Here is a 27,597-nt window from a genome sequence, read left to right on the forward strand (position 1 = left end):
ATTCAGCCTCTCCTCATAGCTCAACCCCCTCAACTCCGGCATCAGCCTAGTAAACCTCCTCTGCACTCCCTCCAAGGCCAAAATATCCTTGCATAACTACGGCGCCCAAAACTGCACACAGTACTCCAGCTGCGGCCTCACCAATGCCCTATACAGCCGCAGCAAGACCTCTCTACTTTTATATTCAATCCCCCTCACTATGAAGGCCAGCATCCCATTAGCCTTCCTGACCACCTGCTGTACCTGCAAGCTGGGTCTTTGCGACTCATGCACAAGGACCCCGAGGTCCCTCTGCACTGTTGCCAGCTGCAGTTTTTCGCCACATACTCCTTCCTACCATTATTCCTACCAAAGTGGACCACCTCGCACTTGCCAACATTAAATTCCATTTGCCAGTTCCTGGCCCATTCGCCCAGCCTATCTAGATCCTTCTGCAGACTCTCCACACCCTCTGTGCAATTTGCCATTCCGCCAATCTTGGTGTCATCAGCAAATTTCGACACCATACACTCGGTTCCCTCCTCCAGATCTCATTCACTTTGGAGGAAGTTATAAAAAATGCACTAAATTGGGGAACAGTATACATAACAAAAATTTCTAAATGTAATTTATTTTAAGAATCATTGCATCAAATTAGTTACACTGACAGGTAAATGATAATACATCTCAAAATGCATCATTTTCACACACTGGTTCATTATGTACTGAACTAAGTGCTGCTGCTCACCCTTTGGTCACTAATGGAGAGACCCTGTAATGTTCTGATCCCCCGGTTTTCATTGATTTGCCGTGTATTTTCACAATCATATTCCACTTCTGGCATCACTGTATTCCGACACAATGTACACAACCACTCACCCCTGTAAATCACAAATTTCAAACATGTGTGAATAATTGGATTGGTATTTTAAGGAAATTTCATCATCAGTGAACATATAAAAATCAGTTACAATGAACTCCGTTCTGGCCTGAAGGCTAAAGGAATGTCCCAGCTTCAAATGGAGTTGGCTAAAGAAAGTAAAGTATATTTGTTAGTCACAAATAGGCTTACATTCACACTGCAGTGCTAACCACTGTGCTGCTTTACAATCCTGTATATATTGAGGTTCAATCTGTCACATTATGTAAGGTAGTGACGGTGTTGTTTCTTGGCTACAAAAGTTAGGTATTCCAATTATTAGCTATTCAACAGTGTGCAAATAAAATAATGGAGGTGGGGTTAGGTGGATAGGATTGGAATGAATAAGCATGTTAACATTCACTGTATAGCCTCAGAAAGAAACTATTTGAACAAGATTCTGTAAGGAAGTTGGTATCCACTGGAATACTATTCTAACACAAATCTGATTCAAGAGAGATTAGAAGGGGAAAATGAACAATTGTAACTCATTATAATTAACATTAACAAAAAGTCCTCAGGTTACTTCTTAAACTCAAGATGGCTTGAACTGAAAAAAATTCTTAAAAACTCGTTGCAAAAAATTATTTATAAACTAATACACCAGAGTACAATTTTTTTTTGAATTAAGCTGAGCAGCATCTTAAAATTCCTTTCAGTTAAAATAAAGCTGCACTCGGGTGTGTTTTGGAGAAACCGAAATTGTTCTTAAAGTAAAAGAGGTTGAGGCCATTTTGCTGAGGCATGGATTTGGAAATGGCAGGACTACCAGCCTGCATCTGGTGGGCAGCCAATCAGGCTCATTGACAGCGTAATTGAGGCATTTTGGAGCAGGGCAACTGGAATTTTCCATTTGGCCTCCAGGTTCCTGCAGGCAGCAAGGGTCACGAGGTTCCTGGAGATCACCTTCCACAAGCAAGCCTGGGCAAAAAAGAAACTCATGTCCTCAACTCAGTAATGCAGAAAGCTTATAGAATTATAGAAAGTGCAAATGTGAAAATTATACACACATTAGGAAACCAAAGATAGGGCATGAAAAACATTGGCAAGTAAAATGAAGGAAAACATTTATAAATACAAAGTCGAAGAGACTAGTTTAGAAAAGATAAATCCTATTAGATGCTGAAAAGATAACCTGTGTGACAAGGTGGAAAAGGTGGACATGGTTCTTAAAGAATAGTTTGAATCCATCTTCAAAGGGGGATAATGCAGACATTGTAGTTAAGGAGGAGGAATGCGAACAATTGTATGAAATAAACAGAGAGAGGGGAAATGCAGGATTCAGCATCTTTGGAAGATAATATATCACCAAAACCAGATGAAGGGTTGAATTTTCATTTTGGTGGGAGGGAGGAGAGGGGAGAAGCAGAATCAGGATTCTAACACTAATCCTGGCAGACGTAGTCCAATTTTTGTATCCCAACTCTAAACACAATTAACTGCGGTTCTTTCCATCCAACTCAGACTCTCCTCAGCAATCTAGAATACATGTCGTCAGAGACAGCTAATTATTTATAGAATAATCAACGTTTAGATGAATGTCCTACTGCACCTTTTCATCATTGTCCAAAATAATTGAAAAAAACTTCATGGATCATAAAATAATCGAATAAAGTAATGGCAGTAACTAAAATCTAGATTTACATTGGGAAGCTGAGCAGAGATGGTACATGGCAGCCAAGATGGAACACCTTCGGACATCGATCACAACACAACAGCTCCCCGCCATTCAAACAGACGGCACAGTAATCCTCGTTGTCATCGGTAGCGCCTGTTAAAATTGGGGTTGTCTGAGCAGATGTTTCTCCAACAGACTTTTCAGACTTATCCGGAAGAGATGGGGTTGTTACAACATCGGGATGCAGGTCAGAAGTAACTGGTGTGTCATCCAGCTCTTGCGGGGGAGGAGGGTTCGAGTTTGGTGGCGTAAGTGTGTTATCCAGCATAATGCTCTTTTAAAGGAAAAATAATGTAATTAATATACATCATGAATTAAGGAAAGGGAGTTACTATAATACTATAGTATAATTTCTATTGTGTTGCAATATAAAACAGATGATGCAGACAATGGTCATTATGTTTATTATTAAACAGTTTATTAAACAAGTTAAATCAAGTCTATCCTGATTAAGTATTAACTCAGCTTGTCTTCTGCGAGATTTAATACATTTAACAAATGAAGAAATGAGAGGTCACACATACCAAGTTCAGATCACAGTGGGGTACTCATTGTTACATCCCTGATTTATGCTTTTGTGCCAGTAGAGGCACAGTGGTTAGCGCTGCTGCCTCAGAGCACCAGGGATCTGGGTTCGATTTCCAGCTTGGGTCACTATGTGTGGAGTTTGCATGTTCTCCGTGTCTATGTGGGTTTCCTCCCACATTCCAAAGACGTGCAGGTTAGCTGCACTGGCCATGCTAAATTCTCCCTCAGTGTACCCAAACAGGCACTGGAGTGTGGCAGCTAGGGGATTTTCACAGTAACTTCACTGCAGTGTGATTGTAATCCTACTTGTGACTAATAAATAAATAAACTTTTAAGTGGATATAGGGAAACACAAAATCTCCCAAAGCAGAAGTTCGATGCATTAGTCATTAGATTCACAGTGACAACTAGTAAGGCTAGTAATAAGACGAGTAAAGGTCGCAAATGGCACATTGGTCTTCATTGTGAGAGGCTGCGTATAGGAGCAGGGATGTGTTTTGCAATTATACAAGATCTTGGTGAGATCTAATATTCTGTGCAGTTTTGGTCTCCTTTTCTGAGGAAAGGTTTTACCAGGCTGATCCCAGGGATGGCGGGACTGATGTTCAAGGAGAGATTGACAAAGTTAGGATTGTTTTCGCTAAAGTTCAGACGAATGAGGAGGGAATCTCAGAGACTTATAAAATTCTAACAGAACCAGGCAGGGTAAATGAAGGGAGGATATTCTCAATGGTGGGGGAATCCAGAACCAGCAGTTACAGTCTAGGATTCAAGGCAGATCATTTAGGATGGAGGTGAAGAAACATTTCTTCACCCAGAGAGTGAACCTGTGGAATTCATTACCACAGGAAATAGTTGATGTCAAAACATTGAATGTATTCAAGAGGCGGCTGGATGTTACAAATGGGATCAAAGGTTATGGGGAGAAAGCAGGATTAGGCCGTTGTGTTGGATAATCAGCCATGATCATAGTAAACGGCGGAGCAGGCTTGAAGGGCCAAACAGCCTCTTCCTGTTCCGATCTTCTATGTTTCTATTAAGACCAAAGTGACTTCACTGGTCAAAGTAGGACTTAAATGACATGGTAAATAGAAGTTGATAGAAGTTCAATTTTCTCATCACAGGTTTGATGATCATATCCTTTTTAATTGGAGGGGTGGGTTGGGAAACATCTATAGAAATGTAATTAATGTCTGACAAATTTATTGCAACCAAAGAGTTTACTATATTGTAGGTGGTTTCAACTTATTTATATTTTTCTCATCAGCTTGGTTGTCCTCTCGTCTCTTGAATCAAATGGTTGAGTTCAAGTGCCGATCCAGGAACTGAGCGCAACAATTTAGGTCAATATCTCAGTGCAGAACTGAGGGAGCATTGTCATTGGTGTCATCTTTCAGGTGAGCCCTATCTGCCCCTTTCAGGCGGGCATAAAAATTATCCTATGGTATTGTTTTGAAGAAGATCAGAAGAAGTGAGAGGGTGAGGTACAAAAGGGTCCAGAGGGCCAAATGTTTCACACAGAGTGGAGAGTGCCTGGAACAAGCTGCCAAAAGTAGTAGTAGAGGCAGGTACAAATTTTATCTTTTAAAAAGCATTTAGACAATCACACGGGCAAGATTAAGATAGAGGGGTACGGGCCAAATGTAGGCAGTTGGGACTAGCTTAAGGGTAAAACTGGGCAGCATGGACAAGTTGGGCCGAAGGGCCTGTTTCCATGCTATATAAACCTCTATGACTCTATGAAAGGAGCCATCTCTACCTTAGCAAAGACAGAGCCTATTTGGGACAGAAAAAGGTAACCTGTGAGAAGAAGTGGAAAACATGCACATGGTTCTTAAAGAACACTTTGAATCGGTTTTCAAAAAAAAGGGGGACAATGCAGTTGAGCAGGAATGTTAACTATTATATGGGACAAACACAGAACGAGAGAGGGAGGAAATGTGGAGTTCAGCATTTTGGAAGAAGATAAATCACCAAAATCAAATGAAGGGTTGAATTTTCACTTTGGGGGTGGGAAACAGATTCTAACACTAACCCTATCAGACATAGCCAAGTCCAAACACAAAATTAACTGAGGTTCTTTGTCCAACTCATTCTCCTCAGCAATCTCGAATACATGTTGTCAGAGTGCTACCCAATATTTATCTTAAACAGCATCACAAAAACAGATTATCTGGTCATTATTACACAACTGTACATTGGAGCTTGCTGCGTGTAAATTAGCTGGCACATGATCTACACTATGACAGTGATCAGACTTCAAAAAACTATTTCCTCAGCTGTAAAATACTATGGGGCAGCCAGGGATCATGAAAGGCGCTATCTTAATGCAATTCTACTTTGCTCACCCTTGTTTCAGTATGTGTGGTCTGACTGTTGTTCGAAAGGAGCCTGTTTTCATCTTCATCAACATCTGTTTGCAGTTTGAAGACAGGGAGCTGGCCGGTTGTTGGTGTACAGATCGGTAATCGCTCTAACCGCACATAAGGAACTTTCACCCCATCTATCTGAGTTCTGTAATCAGCAGATTAAATCAAACAAATAATAACCACAGTTTAAGAACATAGCTTTGTGGGTTACCAAAATATGTGGGCAAAATTTTAAGTTCAAGCACACACATATCCCCCAGCCACCTGTTCATACCATTCATGAGGCTCTAGCTATTTTGCATCCTAGCCTCAGTTGCATGTTGTCAGCGAGCCCCAAGGCAGTTTGTCATTTGGGGCAGACAGAGAGTGGACAAGTGAACTGTAGTGGTGTGGGTCAGTGAATAGGAAACATATGGGCTGGCAGCCAGCATTTCTCTTGGCCTATAAAAAATGAATGCCAAAAAACATTTAAAAGGACAATTGGTTGACCAATGGCAAATGGCAGTACATGCTCCGCCAATTTTTACCCGAGAATTGCTAGTGGAGCCCTATGTATGCAGCAGAATGATGATTTGCAAATGATTACTTGCATTCCACCTGAAATAGGTATGTATCACAGACATAGTTGTGTGTCTGATGGTACAGCAAAAGTGTCAGTGCAAAAAGGGCACGAGTGTTATCTCAAACTTTTTTATTCATTTACAAAATGTGGGTTCACCGACAAGAGCTTAATTGCTGATCCCTAATTGAGAGGGTGGGGGTGAACTGTTGTCTTGAACTGCTACACTCCATGTGCTGTAGATACACTCATGGTGCTGCTAGATAGGGAACTTAAATTTTAACTCTCTGTATCATATATGGAAGCTTATCAATGCTTTTTTGAAGTGATACCAAGCAACTGCAAAGTGCAAAGGTGGGTGATAGTCTTATAGCCAGAATGCTGACACAGCTGTGCCCCAGAGTTACCAGATCCCCAACCAAGCTGTTCCAGGACAGTTACAGAACTGGCAAACTATCAGATAAAGGCTAAAAAAAAGGACAAATCCAATTATTGCTACATCAGCCTCCTCTTGATCACCAGTAAAGTAGGAAGGTGTAGTTGAGCAAACAGCAATAACCATTCACTAATACTCAGTTTGGGTTCCTCCAGGACCCCAAATACAGACTTGTCTAAAACAAAAGAGCTGAGTTCAAGCTGAGACATGATTGCCTGGGGTGGTTGGAAAATTACACATCTCTCTTCCTGCTTATCAACTTCACATTTGCAATTATTTCTGTCTAGATCCCTCTCTCATCATTTGACTGCATTGATCTGTCCCTGTAATTCTACGTTCCTCTGTCATCTGGCTCCTGTATGACTATTTTCCCTCTCCTCTTGTGGTGCATGTATTCAACTCACTAGCCTGAGTAACTCTGCTGTATATGAAATTCACCTAACTTACATATTTTTATTACATTTTACCTGGTGTTCGCCTTGTCAGGTGGTACTTCATTCAATGAATCCATTGTCGAATCATGAGATCCATTAACTGCAGGATCTGGTCAACAATAACAGTATTATTCCCAATGCACCAAGCAGCAAATTATTGCCATAGTATTATTTACAAAAATATCAAGTCATTTTGCCTTGCTAAATAATAGCAAACAGAATTTAAACCATAATATTATTTGTCAGAGTAGATTTTATAAATTTTGCCACTCCCATCTCTGCTGTTATAGTTTTCTAATTATGTTGGAAAATTGTTCTTCCTCTCCTTGACGATGGTGATGTCCCTTTCATAATTTATTGTACAAGTGGCAGATTCTCCAAATGATCTAAGCAATGGATATTCCACTTGGGAGCCTACCAGACTGGGAGATTTTCAAAGTTCATCATTACCAGGTCTCAGTTAGGTTACTAACTTTGGTCCCAGTTGGAGAGGAGTGAAGCAGAATGGAGAGTAATGTAACCTAAAAGTCCTACTTCTAATCACTGTGGAGTGAACTTTTTTCCCCCCCTGGAAGATACATGCATGTGAACATCAAATAATAACATTACCAGATTCCCACATTTGCCCAGCAAATTCATAGTTTGCCAGCACTCACTGTCCACGTTCATAAATAAAGCAGCAATGCAACAGCATTAATGCCATTTATTGAACTGTACCCTAACGTAAATCAGTGGCTTCAGAAAGGGAGAAGTAAGGAAACTTCATACTTGACTATCTATTTAAGAAATTGTGGCAATTCTGATATTGATTTGATCCTTTACTACAGGAAATTGAACAATGTCTACTGGCAATATACATCTTATTCTGTTGCAAGATGGTTTGTGATACAATTACCTCTGTACATTACATACGTCTAATTTCCGTTAAATAGTGGAGGGGTAACACTAACTGATGGTTAAGATAGGGAAGAAAACTTACATCCCACGTTAACAGAGAGGTTGATTGGTTCTTTGAAGCCATTCTCTTCAATGGGGACTGGTTTAATTTCCAGGGATTCCTTTGATAATATGGTGTTATTGTCTTCAGACTAAAAGAGATGATAAAAGTGCAAAGACGTTAGTTCTTTAGCTTTTGATTATGGTAACCTGTTATAGATATCATTCAATCTTATTCTTCGGAATTCTCACTGTCTCCAATATGTCTCTAAAAAGGCAGAAATGTACCAGTGACAAAATTAAACCAAAAATAAAGAATTTGGGACTACAAGTTATCTTCTTTAACTCTGTTATGTGACATAAGGATTTTTAAAAAGTTTCAGTAACAAAAACCACAGGCTGAATTTACTAGAGGGTGTGGGGATCATGCAGGTCCCAACAATGGTGTCCAAGTTTTGCCTACCTGAGTAATTTTTCCTGGAGGTGGTCAATTAACAGTGTACCTCGAGGTGCTCTTCCTAATTAGGGGCAGAGGGTAGACTGTACAGGCAGAAGGCCATTCCAAGTGCCAACGAGCTTAAATGAGAAAAATGAACGGTGCCAATGTATGTGGGAGGGGGGTGCGGCAAGAAAATAGATCCACCATTTAAAATTTAAGATAAGTGAGGCCACAGCACTTAAAGGAAGCCTTAGGCCTCACTGTCCAGACATGAGAAATATACATAATGTTCCACAACGACAAAAATTAGTGTGCCTGAAGTGTTGGCACCTGTTTCCCTTAACTCTCCAGTGAATCTTTCTTGTGTCAGTTCTGGGACTAATGCAGACTAATTCATTGCTATAATTAGCTCCTTGATTGTTGTATCGTGTGATGACCAGGATAGCAGAAGGGCTGATCTTGGTCATCTTATTCAGCAATTCCTATATTCCCATTAATTCATAGCAAGTTGAATTCTCATGCTGCAGTTGAAAAAAGTTAATCTAACCTTATACTCTGTGCTCTTTGGTTCCCTGTTTACTATAATGTTCTCTGCTGGAAGATCCTGATTGTCACCAATGGATCTGTGCATGGTTGATTGGGATTGCAATTCAATTAGAGAAGGTGCAAGTTGGGAAGAACCTTCATCCAGTGAAGATTTTATATGGCCCGAAGCAGAACGCTGCAACAGATACAGCATAACAAATACATTTTAGTTCCATGACACCAATTACTTCTAATTATGTAGCACCTTTAACATAAAACATCTCAAGGCTCATATAAGCTTTATATAGCATAACACTCAGTTACATGAAATATTAGGGCAGTTGATGAAAATCTTAGTCAAAGAAGTAGGATAGATAAGTTTTAAGGAGCAAGTTGAGAGGAAAAAGAGAGAAGGGAAGAAGAGAGGTTTAGTAATGGAATTTCAGAATTTAGGCCGTAGGTAGATGAAGGCACAGCCACCAAATTTAGGGATGTTTAATGGCTGGAATTAGAGAAAAGCAGATTAGAGTTGGAAAAGATTAGAGATTGGGAAGACTTTGAAAACTAAGATGATTAAACCAGGTTGTTAAACCTGGAACTGGTGTAGATCATTGAATACAGGGATGATGGATGAATGAGATTTAGTACAAGTTAGGGCATGGGCAGTTTTACAGAGCATAGAATGTGGAAGGACAGCTGGGGTCACAAGAATATTTAAGTCCAGGGGTTACAAAGGCATGGATGAGCGTTTCAGAAGCAGAGATTAAGTGATGCAAGGTGGAGTTAGGCAATGTTACAGGAGGTACCTATAGGTGTTCTTAATTATGGTGCAGATCTGTGGTTAAAAGCACAACTTGGGGTCAATACGACACAAAGTCACAAACAGTCCAGATCAGGCTCAGTCAGGTACAAGCGTGATGGAGATGGTGCTGAGAGCGCAGTGATTGTGCCAAAGGATGCGAACAATGGCTAGAGATCCAAGACTCCAACAAAGTGATGACATCATTAATATTCAAAAGGTCACCAAGAAATCTCAAAAGGATGTTTGCATTTTTTTTATTTTGTAAAGTAGAAGTCAGTCAGTCTCTGGTTTCTTCAGGGCTGCTTCACTTAAACCTAAAAAAATTTGGAAATGTCCCAGCACAATATAATCACACACAATCTCACCTCCCCATTATAATATTTCAACAAATATTTTCTGATTCGGAGAACGTACAGCCTCCCCTTCCAAAAATGGAGACAAAACCTTCCCAACTCCCACCTTCTAATTAGCAGTGACTCAGTGACATTGGGCATTCAAGCAGTAAACTGGGTAAAGCATCATTAATCAAACTAAAATAAAGGCAAACATTAACACTGAATGTATGAGATAACTGGATAATATAAATAGATTCTATTAACCCCTGTCAACAATAAACAAAACATTTCATTAGTGAAGATGTCTTTAAAAAATTAAGGCTAATTTTACAAGTTTAAATAAAAGCAGAGGAAACAATGCTTGCACAGATTAATATATTAAATAGAAAAAAGATAACTTTGATGATTCTCTTGAAGAATTGAACTCCAAGGTGCTAACCTATTTTTCTCTTCCAGAGGCAAACTGACCTATAGTGCATTTCACAACTGCAATGGCTAATTCTGAGCAGTGTGTTTTCAATGTTGGTAAAATAAAATGTGTTTAGCAGAAGTCAGACAGTTCCCCAAATGAAAGGGAACAAATCAACAGCAGATCCATTTGGGGTTTCTCCACACCATAATGTGCAAAACATTTATAATTTTAGGAGTTGTTTGGTAGTGCAGAACTTGAGTATTGCTGAAAACAAAAGAGACAAGCTATCAAAGATTTTCACAGGACAATTCACAAGAAAATCAATAGTAACGAAAACAACTTCACGCAAAGAGAGCTTATTATTTGGCAAGTGGATTCTGGTTGGTAGAGGCGTTGCAATGGAAAATGCATCAGGAAACAGGTAACTGTCAAGCTTGTGCGTTAGGAAAATAGAAGCTGTTTTAAGTGATTTACATTTACAGAAAAAAGTGATTTACAAAATTAAGATACAACTATAGGTGGGTTTAATTTAAATGTTTCTGTGCCTGGAAGGAGCCTTTAGTTAGGTTCATCCCTGACAAAGGTGTTTGTATGGGTGGAGGTTGATTAAGTTCCAACTGTGTTTCTGTTGTGCTTAGAGAAGGCTACAGCATGAAGCATAAATAAAGTTGCAGGGGTGTTGCTTAGCAACAAGAGGCCCACTTGCTAGAGAGGAAGGGCTTTCCTTTTTTCTTAGTTTTAATTAGAAGGCAGAGCAGTTACAAACAGGAAGCTGGAGAGGGAACATCTCTGAGCTCTGCTCAAAACAGGAAAAGTTGTACATTAGAGTGATGTGCAAGAAAGAAAGCTCCAGAGGAACTAAAGAATGGCTGGTTCTAGTAACCTGGAAAGAGGATATTGTTCATGGGCACCACAGACAGAGCTATGAAGGAATTGGCTGATGAGAAGCTTGATAATTGTTTCCAAAGTAATCCTAAAGTTTGGGATGTCTTATTACGGTCTATGAAACACATTTTAAAGTAATTGGGAAGACAGAATTGGCTGGAGGATATCAGAGTTTGTGTAACAGTGGAAGTCAGTCAAGACAAAAGGAGTCCTGAAGGGGTAGGTGTAAAATTGTGGACTGGATTCACAGTAAAGTGAAGCAGAAGCTTTATTTAAAAGTTTCATTTGAAAATCCTGGAGTGGATTTTGGCATGCGATCTGCTAATGGAAATGAATGAGAGAGGTTTTAAAGCAAGTTTTTGGGAGGGGTGGGGTGGATTCTGAGGCGATATCCACAGGCACTAACTTTGGTTCAGAGTGGAGTGTGTGTTTGACCACAACCAATCTGTGCTGTTAATAAAAAGAATTGTGCTCTAATGCAGCTTGTAGCTTCAAATGTTCTTTGCCATTCATGTTAATCTTAAAACCTGTGTGTACGTGTTAAGCTAAGAGGAAGTAAAGTAGTATTGTATTATAATCCATTTTCCTCCATGTTTAAATGCTTTTTTTCCCTTTTGTTCAAACCAATTAGTGGTCCTGTGACTCTGAAGTAGAAGTTATGGTCTTTTGAGGTAGGTTCCATTTTGGGATCTTCCTGTCCAGTTACATCAACTGGGATCAACAGTTCAAATTCAAAACAGACAAGCTGACTTTGGTCAAGGCATTGCCATGAATAATGAACTAGGGAATGGCTGTTCCCAAACTTTAGTTACATTGAAAAAAAAGCACAATGGGTAGACGTGTTCTTTCTGTCTGTAAAGGACAGGGCTGTGTGAATATATAGCTTCTAGGATGTATAAACGACCATCGCTAAGCATGACTGAAAGTCTTAAATTAGTTTTCTGGTAATCCCTAGTGCAATCAGGATTGTTTAGCAAATGTCACCCAATCATTGAATCACATAGAACATTACAGTGCAGTACAGGCCCTTTGGCCCTCGATGTTGCGCCGACCAGTGGAACCAATCTAATGACCCTCTAACTTAAACTATTCCAATATTATCCATATGTCTATCCAATGACCATTTGAATGCCCTTAAAGTTGGTGACTCCACTACTGCTGCAGGCAGGGCATTCCACGCCCTTACTACCCTCTGAGTAAAGAACCTACCTTTGATATCTGTCCCATATTTATCACCCCTCAATTTAAAGCTATGTCCCCTTGTGTTAGCCATCACTATCAAGGAAAAAGGCTCTCACTGTCCACCCTATCTAATCCTTTGATCATCTTGCATGCCTCAATTAAGTCACCTCTTAACCTTCTTCTCTCAAACGAAAACAACCTCAAGTCCCTCAGCCTTTCCTCATAAGACATTCCCACCTTACCAGGCAACATCCTGGTAAATCTCCTCTGCACCCTTTCCAATGCTTCCACATCTTTCTTATAATGTGGCGACCAGAACCATACGCAATACTACAAGTGCGGCCGCACCAGGATTTTGTACAGCTGCAACATGATCCCGCAGCTCCAAAACTCAATCCCTCTACCAATAAAAGCTAACACATCGTACGCCTTCTTAACAACCCTATCAACCTGGGTGCCAACTTTCAGGGATCTATGCATATGGACACTGAGATCTCTCTGCTCATCCACACTACCAAGAGTCTTTCCATTAGCCCAATACTCTGTAATCCTGTTACTCCTTCCAAAGTGAATCACCTCACACTTTTCTGCATTAAACTCCATTTGCTACCTCTCAGCCCAGCTCTGCAGCTTATCTATGTCCTTCTGCAGACTGCAACATCCATCCGCACTGTCCACAACTCCTCCGACTTTAGTGTCATCTGCAAATTTACTAATCCATCCTTCTACACCCTCATCTAGGTCATTTATAAAAATGACAAACAGCAGTGGTCCCAAAACAGATCCCTGCGATACACCACTAGTAACTGAACTCCAGGTTGAATATTTCCCATCAATCGTCTTCTTTCAGCTAGCCAATTCCTGATCCAAACCGCTAAATCACCCTCAATCTCATGCATCCACATTTTCTGCAGTAGCTTACCATGGGGAACCTTATCAAAAAATTTAATCTAATGGTCTCTTGATAGAAAAAAACCTTTTCCCAAAGGAAATAAAAATGCATTTTGAAATAATTTATTTTCTTTCTTTTTAGGCTGTGGATCAAGTAAAATAAGTTGTGCAGTTCATCTTTAAGTATTGTTGCTAAATGAACATAAACAGACGATTCTCTGTAGATATTTACAGTGCATGTTGTTTTTGATACAGGAAGCACAACTGCAGCTGCTGTTGAAAGTAAGAGACTGGATTTGACATTGAAAACACAGCCAGAGTAGTTAGAACAATCTTGATCCTCCCGGATAAACTGTGTCGCACAGATATATTTCTGCAATTGTTTGTCGTAGTTCGCTAACATTTTTTCATGCAAAAGTTGTTCTTTTCCACTGTAGTCTTGTGGTTCACTGAATTTGCTGTTAAAAACGTCTATTCCCAAGGGTAATGCAGCTGAACAGCAGGTGCATTTACCCATTGAGAACAAGATGCAAGTCTTATATGAATAAAACCGATCATAAACATGCAAAATGTAAACAGAAAACAGCCATGACAATTTACACCGCAATTGAAACTTTACCTCCCACTGATAAAATTTTGAGCCAAAGATTATCTTAGAGTGGAGAGGAGAGTTTGGAGGGGTGGGTGATGGTGAAGTAGATTAAAATGATGGTTAGACATTTCCTACTGCCTTCTGATGGACTTGCAGTCACTCCAATTTTAAATGCCAGGTTTTTGGAGGCCAAAGCATTTTTTTCTAATTATGACTTTGGCTTTCAATGTTCAGGAAAACCAGCTGGAATAAGTAAAGTGGTCTGAAGAGATACAAGAAAGTTAATTTCTTAAAAATGCTTTTGGAGATGCCTTTGTTGATCAGAAAAAGGTGTGCTCCTATGGAGTCTGCAAGGAATCATTAAGGCTTCACATTCAGGGTCTCCTTACCCCTCTCCTGACCCTAAGTGCTTGGTAAGAAATCTCACAGCACCAGGTTAAAGTCCAACCAGTTTATTTGATAGTAAACCCACAAGCTTTTGGGAACGCTGTTCCTTCATCAGGTGTGTCCGAAAGCTTGTGGTTTTACTATCAAATAAACTGGTTGGACTTTAACCTGTGTCGTGAGACTTCTTACTGTGTTTACCCCAGTCCAATGCTGGCACCTCCACATCATGCCTAACTGCTTGGTGCAGGGAGCCATTTCCTAGGGTCTGCATGAGACCTTATTCCTCCCTTGCACTTACTCCCCTCTTAAGATTCCTAGCAAACTTAGCTGGAAATCAGTCATGGAATGTGGTAACAAGGTCTAGAAATTAAACATTCTTGGGTACCAAGTTGGTGCCATTGTGGGCACTATGCACTAAGCTTGGCTTCTGCAAGCCACACTCAGAGTTAAGATCAGTGCTATAGTTTTGAGAACACATGAATAGAAGCATCAATAGTTTGGCAATTTTTCTGTTCAATTACTACCTTGCTCCTTTTTTTCAAAGTAGTTGAAGACTTCTTTTTTGTTGATGACCTAGTGGTGGTTGATGGCTTCCCAATTGTATTATGTATTCCCAATAAATCCAGTGGTTGGAGAGGGATAGTGCTTTTTCTGTGAAAATTTACAAACTGCTGTTCTGCAACATCAAGGTGATTCTAGGAACAAAAATTGAACAAAAATTAAAAATACATATTGCTGAACTCTGGTGGACATAAATCAAAGAAATGCCATCACATAAATTCATCATTTACATAGCATGATTATATAGCGATATCTGCAATTTCGCTAGATAAAATAATGATGGAAGTCACTTTAAACAATGTATTTATACCACTACCTATCAAAGAACATAAATACTTAAAAAGCTAATTATCCCAATTCAACTCAATTCCACAAATTTGCCTTCTTTTTTCACATGAACATTATTGGCCTTTCAAAACACAGTGCTATAGGTCACTAACAGTGATCTACCTGGAAACATCCATGCCAAACAGTTACCATCCTTGTTCTTTGCTGGCAGGTGCACTGTAGTGAAAATCAATGAGGATAAATTTCCATTCACGTAATGAGCCAGAAGCACAACTAGCTCTCTGATAAGGTTTGAGATAACATCTGCATACGGGAGAATGCTGTACAACAATATCCCTTTGCATATGGACCTCTACCAATTATTCTACTCCTTCCCAAAAAAACATGGTGCTGCACATCAAGAAGTCTACCTTCAGTTTTATGGGCATTTTACATTATATCCTATGGTCAATGGCCATACTAATCAATACAAGTGTATGCAAGCAAACAATTAATGGCTCTGTCACAATACTGAAGCTGTTCTTTCAGAGAAGCTGAAATATTATGTGCCTTATGTAACAGTCTAGTGTGATAATTCTGTGCTTTTAAGAAGTGTATTTCTTATCATGTAAGGGGTATGTTTAAAATTCAGCTCTGTTTTACAGAGTGCCGATTTGTCTGAAATAGTATACAGCTCCATGCTGAGAAAGAAGGCTAATGATTGACTTTAGCTAAGGGGGTGTTTGTTCCAATTTGAGTTAACGCATTTTTGTTTATTTGGTTTCTCCCCTGGGGTTTCAGAGTAAGGTTTTGGTTAGGTTGATTGAGAGAGGCATAGACATATGAATAGACAGAGCTGAGTTTGCAGGGAAAACACACAGTTCTCTTATTTTAAAACCATCACTTTCTGCCTGATCCTGAAAGAAGCAAGAGGTGTCCTTTTGTCTCTCTCTCTCTGAAGGCTGATGTTTGAGGGCATCAGTAGACAGATGTTTGTCTATCTCTTTCCAGAGGTATTCAAAAGGCTCTAGGATTGTTAACAAGTACAAGTAAGCCTGTGTGGTGCTGATTGATTTGGAATTGGAGTTCAAGTCTGTAAAAGGAATATTGCTCGAATTGGAACTAAGAGATAGAATTGTTAACTGCTAACCTATCCGGTCATGTTTAAGCATTTCAATTAGTAAAAGTTAAACTAATTAATTTGTTACAGTTAAACTGCATTGTTAAATAAAATTTGTTTTGATAAAGGCTTTCTAGTGTGTCACCTGGAGTGAAATACCTTATCCTCACAAAGCACATTTTAAAGCAATACAGGATTAAAGCTGAAATTTTATTTACAAAATGCCAAAAACAACATTTTGACTCGGAAAGTAGAACTACTGTACTGAAAACAGACCAGTCTATGGATTGGTATTACTTCATCTTGCTTTTCTCTTCCCAATAAGCTGCGCAAGCTTTCAATTTATCCTGTGTTATGTGCCTCAACAGTAAGGATTTAACCTAGCTCGTGTAAAGAAGTGCTGACTGAAGAGATTAAAAGAGAAGATAGATAGAGACAGAAACAGACAGCAGATAGAAAAAGGCACTGCTGTAAGAGCAACAGTGTTAGTATTGTTCAAATACACTTCTGGAGAATAAAAGGTAGCAATCAGGAAAGCTAATTGAATGTATCATTTATTGTTTCACTTGTACAGAGTTCAGTGAGGCGACATCTGGAGTAATGTGTATAGTATTGGTTACCTTATTTAAGGACATATGTAAATGCACTGGAAACAGTTCAGAGGTTTATCAGAATAATACCAGGAATGGGTGTGTTGTTCTACGAGGGAAAGATTGGGCATGTGCTTGTATTCACTGGAGTTTAGAAGAACAAGAGGCAACCTGATTGAAACATACAACCTTCAGAGGAGTCCTGAAAGATTGGATGCGGAGAGGCTGTTTCTCTTGTCGAGAATCTAGAACCAGGGGTCACTTTTTAAAAAGTAAAGGGCTGTCCATTTAAAACCAATGAGGTGAACCTTTTTTTTAAACTAAGGTCATAAGCCTTTGGAACTCCTCCTGAAAAAGGTGGTGAAAGCAAGAGTCTTTGTGAAATGCATTATAGGTCAGATTGCCTCTGGAAGGTTTTGGGGATGGTCATGGAGCAGATTTGAGGTTACTATCAGATCAGTCATGACCTTATTAAATGACTGAGCAAGCTCAAGGGTGAAGCCTATTCCTGCTCTTTATTTACATGTTTGCTCATAGCAAGGTGAGAAGGCGGTGTATGTGTGCTGCAGGTATCTTCAGTTGCTTTATTTGTTCATATCTAAAGAGCACTTGCCTCAACTGTTGTTGTATCTTCCTTCCCCACTCTAATCAAAGACACAAGATGACAATAGACACCATGCAGCAGTAAATGTCTCACAATCAATGCTCCCTCACTCCAATTAAAAAGGACACCAGAATCAAGTTAAAATGACTTGTTGCTTATACTTAGCATAAAAATAAAGGCAGACAACAACTGATCTTTTACACAATGCTGTGATAACCCCAAATAATTTTCTTTCTCATTATGCTGATTTTATCCAATCTTTAAAAATATATGAAGCTGAATTTAGTTTTACACTCATTCCTGAAAGTACCTCAAGTAGGAGGCACAAAACCTCATTTGCATTCAGCTCAGTATGTATAAGCCCAACCAATTTCTGAATTTTGCAATAGCCAAGAACAGCATCCCCCATCATGGTTCAAGATCACTTTAAGTATATGCTGCAAAATTTATGGAATCACTTTGCATTGCAATTATTACCTGCATTAGATCATATTTCTAATGCTTTAAAAAAGGTTATATTTTATCACGTTCGTTGTCGTAAGCCTTGTGATCGGTTATCAAATTAACCTCAGATTAACTTGATCATCACATTTAATAGTACCTGGTTATTGTTATTCTGCTGGCCCAGTTCAGTCTGCTGGTCCTGAGCATTTATCACCACTCTTTGAAGACCAAGGTGCTGTAGTTCCATTGGCATTTCTTGTTTCTTTGGGTCAGGTTGCCTCGTAATGGAATTCTGTTTCAAATTAGTGTCCTGCACATGGTGTGTGTTCCGGTTAAATGGATGTGGTTTCTCCAAGATATCGTTAAAGCTCGTAGATGTTTGATCTGGTTGACATGTTTGTTTTGTGCTTGTACTCTGACCTGCTTTCTGTGGATGGGGTTTGCCCTGTGCTTCTTCCATGGATGGTTGCTGTTGAATTTGTTGTAGCTGTAGTTGCTGCTTTACAGCATAGGGTTGCAATGTTGACTGTTTCGACTGTTTCAAATTCTGTATTTGGCAGCGCCGTCTCTGTGGTTGTGGTTGGTGCACAAGTTGCTTTGATTGCTGCAAGGCCACCACATGCATTGGTTTTATGCTTCGTGGCTGCTGCATCGTATATGCTGGATGCAAGTTTTGCTGCAGGTGTTGTGCTTGTAAATGTCCTATCAAAACTGGACTCTGCTCAAGTCCAGTCTGAGCTACATGCCACTGCTGCAAAGTTGGTATTGGCTGTACTGGCAATGGATGTGGGAAATATTTCTGTTGAGATTGGCTCTGGTGCATGCTAGTGTACTGCATCTGGAGCTGATGCTGCAAATGTCCTGGAACTTGGCTCAAACTTCGATGATGCTGCAAACAGTTTAAGGCCTCATGTTCTTTGTGAAGTGGATGAAAGTCTAGACAATGATTTTTACAGGCTGAATATTGTTGACCAGGATTCTGGCATAGAGGAGATGGCTGTAAACTCGGTTCGTGAGTTGCAATGTCACATGGTACTGGTGATGTCTGTTGATGGAAAGAGGGCTGGCATTCTTGGTGAGCTGCGTTTTCACAGTCAAATGACAAATGGCCTGAGGGGGGAATAAACAAAATATACTTTAAGTAAAAAAATGGGACCAAGTCTTTTAATTGTCCACATTTTTTCCTCTCTACTCAGACATGCAAATTCTTGATGCTGTACACAGCCAAGGTAAACAGTCTATCAGTGCCTTAGCCAAATGATCAGTCCTCGTGTGTAAATCAGAACAATACTAACAAGCTATTTTCCAAGGTTCGCATACTGATGCCAGCAAAGAATTATAATCAGAACAAACTATGCCTGATTTTTCATTTCCACGGATCATTGAGGTTAATTGCAGCATCCCTCCCATCGCTACGAATGAAAGCGGTTCACCTCAGCACAGACTAGAAATCAGAACTGGGATTAACCCAACTCAATATTACATTACTTGGTACCACATCAAAAGATGCCCACACTTATTAAATTCAATATAATTCCATTAAAAGGGATCTGACCACTTCCATGATCAGAGGAGCTCAAAGCCTCAATTTTAAACAAGCTCACAAATTATGGAGTTTCTGACTTGTGGATAACAAATTCACATGACCAAAGTCTAAAATTGAATACCTTGCAACCATATCACTTTCTACTTAAAAGTCACCTGCTTTTGTCAAGCAAGTGGCCTAATGAGTACAAAATATAGTAGAGAAACATTATTGGTTTTGAGGAGTTAAGTTTATGAAGAACAGCGATGTGAATTTGGGCTCATTAGCAGCCATTTGTTAGGTTAATTGAATGCTCTTGGAGCACCAAAAGAGTGTCCATGGTGTACCACACATTTCTGGGGAGAATTGCACTGACTGCTGTAATGATGTCAGTGTTGCCAGGGTGACACGATGACACAGTGGCTAGCACTGCTGACTCACAGCACCACGATCCAGGTTCAATTCTAGCCTCGGGTAACCATGTGGAGTTCACACATTCTCTGTGATTGCATGGGTTTCCTCCAGGTGCTCCGGGGTTTCCTCTCAGTCCAAAGGTGTGTGGGTTAGGTTGATTGGCCATGCTAAATTGCCCCTTAGTGTCCCAAGATGAGTAGTTTAGGGGATTAGCAGGGTAAAAATGGTTGGTTATGGGGATAGGGATGGGATTGGACTGTTGTCAGTGCAGGCTCGATGGGCCAAATGGCCTCCTTCTGCATTGCAGGACCCTTTCTTAGCCTTGTACTGTTGAAACAGGAAGAAATCCTACTACCTTTCCCTATACAGTGATATTTGTTAGGAATAGGAGTCGGTCACTTAGCACCTTGGGTGTCTTCCACCATTCAATGAGATTATTGTATGCAGTTTTGGTCAGCTAATTACAGGAAGGATATTAATAAGGTTGAAATACTACAGAGGTTTACAAGGATGTTGCCAGGCGTTGAGAAACTGAGTTACAGAGAAAGGTTGAATAGGTTAGGACTTTAACTCCCTGAAGCGTAGAAGGATGAGGGGAGATCTGATAGAGATGTATAAAATTATGATGGGTATAGGTAGAGTGAACAAAGCAGGATTTTTCCACTGAGGGTAGGGGAGCAAAAAAACTAGATAACATGGGTTAATGGTGAAGGGGGAAAAGTTTAAAGGGAATATTGAGGGCGGGGGGAAGGTGGTTCTTCACACCGAGAGGGGTGGGAGTGTGGAATGAGCTGCCAGATTAAGTGGTAAATGCGGGCTCACTTTTAACATTTAAGAAAAACTTGGACAGGTACATGGATGAGAGGAGTGTGGAGGGATATGGTCCAGGTGGAGGTCAGTGGGACTAGGTAGAAAAATGGTTCGGCACAGTCAAGAAGGGCCAAAAGGCCTATTTCTGTGCTGTAGTGTTCTATGGTTTTATGGTTCTATCTTGGCTGATGTGCAACAACTCCACGTACATACCTTTGCCTCAGACTGTTTAATATCTTTGGCTACTAAAAGTCCATCAATCTCCATTTCAAAATTAATGTCTATTGCCTTTTGCAGAAGAGAGTTCCAAACTTCTACAATAAAGGTAAAATATTGTGGGTGTTGGAATCTGATGAAGGATCATCCTGACTGAAAACATTGGCTCTCAGGCCTGCTGAGTTTTTCTACCATTTTCTGTTTTTGTACCCTTTGCGTAACCCTTTCTTAATTTTACACCCAAGATCTTAGAATACATTTTAAGGACGGCATGGTCGTGCAGTGCTTAGCACTGCTGCTTCGCAGCTCCAGGGACCTGGGTTTGATTCCCAGCTTGGGTTACTGTTTGTGTGGAGTTTGCACATTCTCCTCATGTCAGTGTGGGTTTCCTCCAGGTGCTCCAGTTTCCTGCCACAATCCAAAGATGTGTGGGTTAGGTTGATTGGCCATGCTAAAATTGCCCCTTAGAGTTCTGAGATGTGTAGATTAGGGGATTAAAGGGTAAATATGTAGGGATATGGGGGCTAGGGAATGGGTGGGATTGTGGTCAGTGCAGACATGGGCCAAATGGCCTCTTCCTGCACAGCAGGGTTTCTATGATTTTCACATAAATTCCCAGTCCAAGATCACCCAACAATTTGAGGTAGCTTCTCCCAATCTACCTTTATACCCCAAATACACCAATTATTCTTTAACATTCTAAATTCCAGGAACACTGCCCGATTTCAATTTTTCTTTCAAGTTCAACCTCGAAGTTCCAAGTATAATTCTCAAACTCTACATTTCTTCCAAGGCCAATATATCCTTTCTAATGTGTAATGGCCAGGACTGTTCACAAAAATCCAGGTGGATCTAATCAGGGCTTAGTATAGCTCAAAAATGACTTATATCTTGAGTCCTCTAGATTCAAAGGCCAGCATTCCATTCGTCTTGTTCATGATATTTTAATGATCTGCGCCTCAAATCCCTTTCAAAGTCTACTGTTTCAAGCTTTTCAATGTTTCAAAAGAATCCTGTTCTATATTTTTTTTAGGTCAAAAAAGTGTGTCAAATGACTTCACATTTGCCTGCACTGAAGTCCATTTGCTAGTTTGCCATTCACCTAATCTATCGCTATCTCTTTGTAATTTTACACTTCCATTGGCATTTCTCATTATACTTTGTGTCATCAACAAAATTTGATTATATGGATTTTAACTCCATTACCTAAGTTAATAATCAAGGCTCCAATAGAGATCTCTTAGGACACCATTAGTTGCACTGTCAATTAGAATGTCAGCCTACTATCTTTATTCTCTCTCTCCTCTTCTGCTCAGCCAATTTTCTAACCAGGTTAATAAGTTTCCTTCAATTATATGAGCTTCAGTTTTGGTGATCAATCTCTCCTGAAAGAATTTATCACACGCCTTTTGGAATACTACTTAAATAATATTCATAGGCATTCCCCAGCCCATTACTTTGGTCACATCTTCATAAAATTCAATTAGATTCATTAGATATGTGGTTACAATTTCATACTGGTTGATTTCTTCTGGCTGTTTCTACAATTCCACAAGTGTTTTGTAGTTTTTGATGATATACTTTTACAATTTGAAACAATGTGCAGGTGCTGAAGGGCTTTTTAATTAAACTACAAGTACAATCCATTTGCTCCCAAAGATAGTGCAGGAGCAGGCATTTCATTTGAAATGACTTGGAGAATAAGGAGAGGCTATGCAGAGCAGGGTATCCTGCCAGAGGTGCAAAGAAAGAGAGCATAGCTCTCAGCAGACAATCCTATCAGTCCAGAGTGTTTAAAGAGAAATTCTTCTATCTGAACCTAAATTAAAGAAAAATGTGCAAGTGGTTTGTATTTAAATATGGACGTCTGCATTGCAATCTGTTATCTGCTCCAGTTACAACTGCATGTCAGAGCAATGGAAACCCATTTCTGGGGTTCTCAAGGTGACCATAGCTACTGACTTTTATAACTCTTGCCCTTTTCAGGCAATAATCAGAAATATTTGTGACATTTTGTAAGGGATGTGGGCTAACTATATTTTATTATTTTTTGCCTCAGAGCAGCTGACAGAGTAAACAGTGACTTTGGTTGGATTGTAAGCTTCCCTATGGTTCAGGGAGGCACTTACTGCATCCACACCACTTTGTCAACATCATGTGTCAATTCTGTCCACAAGTGACCCAAAAAAAGTTCCACTTCAACATCCAACATGTGTGTACACATAGTGAATCAGACAGGTCAGTATCAGTACGTTGGCAGCAGTAACAATGCCTGTCTGTGCTTGTCCTCTGTGCCAGTTGTATTTCAGCCAACACAACAATATACTAATATTGTGCCTTTAACATAATGAAACATCCCATGACACTTCATGGTATAATTGAAAAACAATGCAAGATACCAAGCTACACAAAGAGAGAGGGTCAGAACTCTTAAAAGTTTGGTTAAAAGGTTTTAAGAGTGTCTTAAAAGGAAAAAGTAAGCCACCAAAGTGGAGAGGAGAGAATTCTAGAGCTTGGGGCTGAAGCAACTGAAGGCATAGTCATCAATGGTGGAGAAATTACAATTGGGAATGCACAAACTGTCAGAATTAGAGGGGTACAGGTATCTTAGAGAGTTGTGGGGCTAGAAGAGATTATGACAATAGGGAGGAACAGGCCATGGAGAGATTTGAAAACAAGGGTCAAAATTCTTAAATCAAGACTTTGTTTGGCCTGGCAGCCAATGTGCTTCAGTGAACACATAGGGGAAAGAGATTGGCTGTAGATTAAGACATGGACAGCAAAGCTTTGGATGATCTCAGGTTTCTAAAGGGAGTGTGTTGGAATAAACTGAGTCTAGAGGTAAGAAAGATATGAACGAAGGTTTCAGAAACATATGAACTGAGACGGGGCAAACTCGGAAGATGTTACAGAAGTGGAAATATGCGGTGTTCGTTATATCACAAATAGGAGGTTGGAAGGTCATTTCAGGATTTAACGTGACACCAAGGTTGTGAACAGACTGGTTGAAATTAAGGGTAGTCCTGATGCAGAGATGCCGGCATTGGACTGGGGTAAACACAGTATGAAGTCTCGCAACATGAGAAAGTCCAACCGGTTGGACTTTAACGTGGTGTTGAGAGACTTCTTACTGATATTAAGGGGACGGGGTGGAGTTGGTAGCTAGAGAAAGGGGTTTGGAGTGGGAACCTCGAACAATATTTAAGTGGGTGAAATGACTGTCATTCAGTATTGGATGTTGGATAACCCGTCTGACAAATTTGGTAATAGTAGAGAAGTCAAGCGAGGTAGTGGTGAAAGGATGTAACAGCATACAAGTAATAACTAATGCTGTGTCTGTGTCTTCGGACGGTGTTGCCGAGGAGGAGTAGGTGAGAAATCACAGAATCCCTACAGTGCAGTAGGTGGTCATTCGACCCATTGAGCCTACACCTATGACAAATCCTACCCAAGTCCATAGAACCATAAAAAATTACAGCTCAGAAACAGGCCTTTTGGCCCTTCTTGTCTGTGCCAAACCATTTTTTGCCTAGTCCCACTGACCTGCACTTGGGCCATATCCCTCCACACCGCTCTCATCCATGAGCCCATCCAAGTTTTTCTTAAATATTAAAAGTGACCCCACATTTACCACTTTATCCGGCAGCTCATTCCACACTCCCACCACTCTGAGAAGAAGCCGCCTTTAATATTCCCTTTAAACTTTTCTCCTTTCACCCTTAACCCATGCCCTCTGGTTTCTTTCTCCCCTAGCCTCAGTGGAAAAAGCCTGCTTGCATTCACTCTATCTATACCCATCAAAATCTTATACGCCTCTATCAAATCTCCCCTCATTCTTCTACGCTCCAGGGAATAATGTCCTAACCTATTCAATCTGTCTCTGTAACTCAGCTTCTCAAGTCCCAGCAACATCCTTGTGCACCTTCTCTGCATTCTTTCAACCTTATTTACATCCTTCCTGTAACTAGGTGACCAAAACTGTACACAATACTCTAAATTTGGCTTCACCAATGCCTTATACAACCTTACCATAACACTCCAACTTTTACGCTCGATACTCCGATTTATAAAAGCCAATGTACTAAAAGCACTCTTTACGTCCCTATCCACCTGTGACGTCACTTTTAGGGAATTCTGTACCCGTATTCCCAGATCCCTCTATTCAACTGCACTCTTCAGAGTCCTAACATTTACCCTGTACGTTCCACTTTGGTTTGTCCTTCTGAAGTGCAAAACCTCACACTTGTCTGCATTAAATTCCATTTGCCATTTTTCAGCTCATTTTTCTGGTTGGTCCAAATCCCTCTGCAAGCTTTGAAAACCTTCCTCACTGTTCACTACACCTCCAATCTTTGTATCATCAGCAAATTTGCTGATCCAATTTACCATATTGTCATCTATATCAAATGATCTGGATGATAAACAACAATGGACCCAACACCAATCCCTACAGCACACCACTAGTCACAGGCCTCCATTCAGAGAAGCAATCCTCCACAACCACTCTCTGGCTTCTTCCATTGAGCCAGTGTCTAATCCAATTTACTACCTTCTCATGTAAACCTAGTGACTGAACCTTCCTAACTAACCTCCCATGAGGGACTTTGTCAAAGGCCTTGCTGAAATCCAGGTAGATAACATCCACCACCTTCCCTTCATCCACTTTCCTGGTAACCTCCTCGAAAAACTCTAATAGATTGGTCAAACATGACCTACCATGCACAAAACCATGTTGACTCTCCCTAATAAATCTCTGTCTATCCGAATATTTGTAGATCCTATCCCTTATCACACCTTCCAATAACTTGCCCACCACCGACATCAAACTTACTGGCCTAGAATTTCCCGTTTTTCTTTTGGAACCTTTTTAAAGCAACGGAACAACATGAGCCACCCTCCAATCATCCGGCACCTCCCCTGTGAATACGGACATTTTAAATATGTCTGCCAGGGCCCCTGCAAGTTCAACACTAGCCTCCCTCAAGGTCCGTGGGAATACCCTGTACAGTCCTGGGGATTTATCCATTCTGATTTGCCTCAAGACAGCCAGCATCTCCTTCCCTTTCATGCGTAAAGGTTTCATGACCTCTCTACCTGTTTGCCCTATTTCCATAGACTCCATACCCGTTTCCTCAGTAAATACGGGTGCAAAAAACCCATTTCGTATCTCCCCCATGTATTAAGTCTCTTAACCCCATGTATTTACCATGCTAGTCCCCCTGACACTAAAGGGGCAATTTAGCATGGTCAATCAACAAAACCAGCAGATCTTTGGACTATGGAAGGAAACTGGAGCACCCAGAGGAAACCCACGCTGACACGGAGAAAGCGCAAACTCCACAGTCACTTGAGGCTGGAATTGAACCTGGGTCTCTGGTGCTGTGTGGCAGCAGTGCTAACAACTGTGCCGCCATGCCATCTAGGATATGATAGATGCAGCAGAAATGTGTAAGAGCTAGAAGAGAAGCCATCACAAGCAATTTTTTGTTTATGATTACATGGATAGGAATGGAACTATGGATGAGCAGCCCCACCTGGAGGCTTTGGAGGAGGATGGCGTAGTCAACTGTGCAAAAAGCTGCACACGTCAAGGAGGATGAGGGGGGAAGTTTACCCTTGTCACAGAATGTCATTTGTGTCTCAGATTAATATCATTTCAATACTCCGGCTGGGGCAGAAACATGGGGGGGGGCAATTCTCCTAAAAAAAGTTCCAAGTTCTGAACTCACAATTGTTTTTTCAGTGGGTGTTCAGACACGAATCTCCCACTCTGTGCGATGCAGAGGTCACAATGGCGAATCTCATTAAAAGCTCAGCGGGTGGGGCCTATTCACAGCAGAGTCAGACAGTTGCAGGCCTCTGACATATGCAGCGGCTCCGAACTATCAGCCTGCAGTTTGCTGGCCAGCTCACCTCCAGCAGTGATGATGATTTCCCCCATCCAGAGGCAGACCACCAACCGCCCCCCCACCACCCCCCCCCCCCAACAACCCCAGCCCACCCCACCCCAAATGCTAGCCTCGAGGGAGTCCTGACCAATCTCATGAAGAGTGGCAGCAGCAGGACACCCTCCCCCTACCAATTGCTCCCTTTGCACTGCCCGATGCCTGGTGCCTCCTGGGGATAAGGTGCTCCCTGGGCATGGGCACTTTACCCCTTGGCCAGGGGCACAGGCTGGCACTTCCAGGTGTCCATGGGGCACCACAACTCCAACCTGCAGGGGTCCCTGATTGCCCCCACTTCATTCTTGCAGGGTCTCCCGCTAGTTCTTGTCTGAATCCCACAGTGAAATTGCACTGACAGGGTGGGAGGAGCGAGCAGGCACAGAGACCAACTTGCAACTGCACGGAATCAAGGCAGTGGAATCAAAAAAGAAGTACCCCGTTAGAATTAGTTTGGAGCTCTGGGGCATGCAGGAGATATTTCAGTGTGTAAGCACACACAGTCTGGTCCAGATTTAGAGAAAAATGCTTTTTTATGGCACCTCTGAGGGTGTGAAAAGCATTTTACCTATGAGAGTTCAGCTGCAATATACATTAGGATAGTTTCTTATCTGAAGTCTCCGGGCCCACTAATGACATTAAAATAAGATTTAAAATAGATTAAAATAACTTACCTGCTGTTCCCACTGGTTTCCATTGTGGTCCTGACCACGCTGGATATCCAGTGCTCTGAGGTGTGCGCACCTCAGGAACGCATGCTCAAATCCCAAGAATCAGCCCACACGTGATTGTCCCACCCCACCGTGCCAAAAAATT

General features: G+C 40.8%; 1 protein-coding gene across 5 annotated transcripts in view; it reads right to left on the bottom strand.

Moving 5' to 3' along the window:
- trim66 (tripartite motif containing 66) overlaps positions 1–27,597 on the bottom strand; it is a 210,952-nt gene that overhangs the window by 5,539 nt on the left and 177,816 nt on the right. For 4 of the 5 annotated variants that reach the window (XM_080190175.1, XM_080190179.1, XM_080190180.1 and 1 more), the window contains 8 exons: positions 18,032–18,984; positions 14,813–14,983; positions 8,825–8,998; positions 7,882–7,990; positions 6,936–7,011; positions 5,453–5,618; positions 2,543–2,850; positions 728–860 (listed from right to left, as the gene is read on the bottom strand). In XM_080190175.1, the coding sequence (XP_080046301.1) occupies positions 728–860; positions 2,543–2,850; positions 5,453–5,618; positions 6,936–7,011; positions 7,882–7,990; positions 8,825–8,998; positions 14,813–14,983; positions 18,032–18,984 (2,090 nt within the window). The remainder of the gene's footprint in view (positions 1–727; positions 861–2,542; positions 2,851–5,452; positions 5,619–6,935; positions 7,012–7,881; positions 7,991–8,824; positions 8,999–14,812; positions 14,984–18,031; positions 18,985–27,597) is intronic. The other variant, XM_080190176.1, reaches the window with a different exon arrangement.

This window comes from Carcharhinus amblyrhynchos, chromosome 6 (genome assembly GCF_965287045.1).
Source record: "Carcharhinus amblyrhynchos chromosome 6, sCarAmb.v2.hapA, whole genome shotgun sequence".
Classification (NCBI taxonomy): domain Eukaryota; kingdom Metazoa; phylum Chordata; class Chondrichthyes; order Carcharhiniformes; family Carcharhinidae; genus Carcharhinus; species Carcharhinus amblyrhynchos.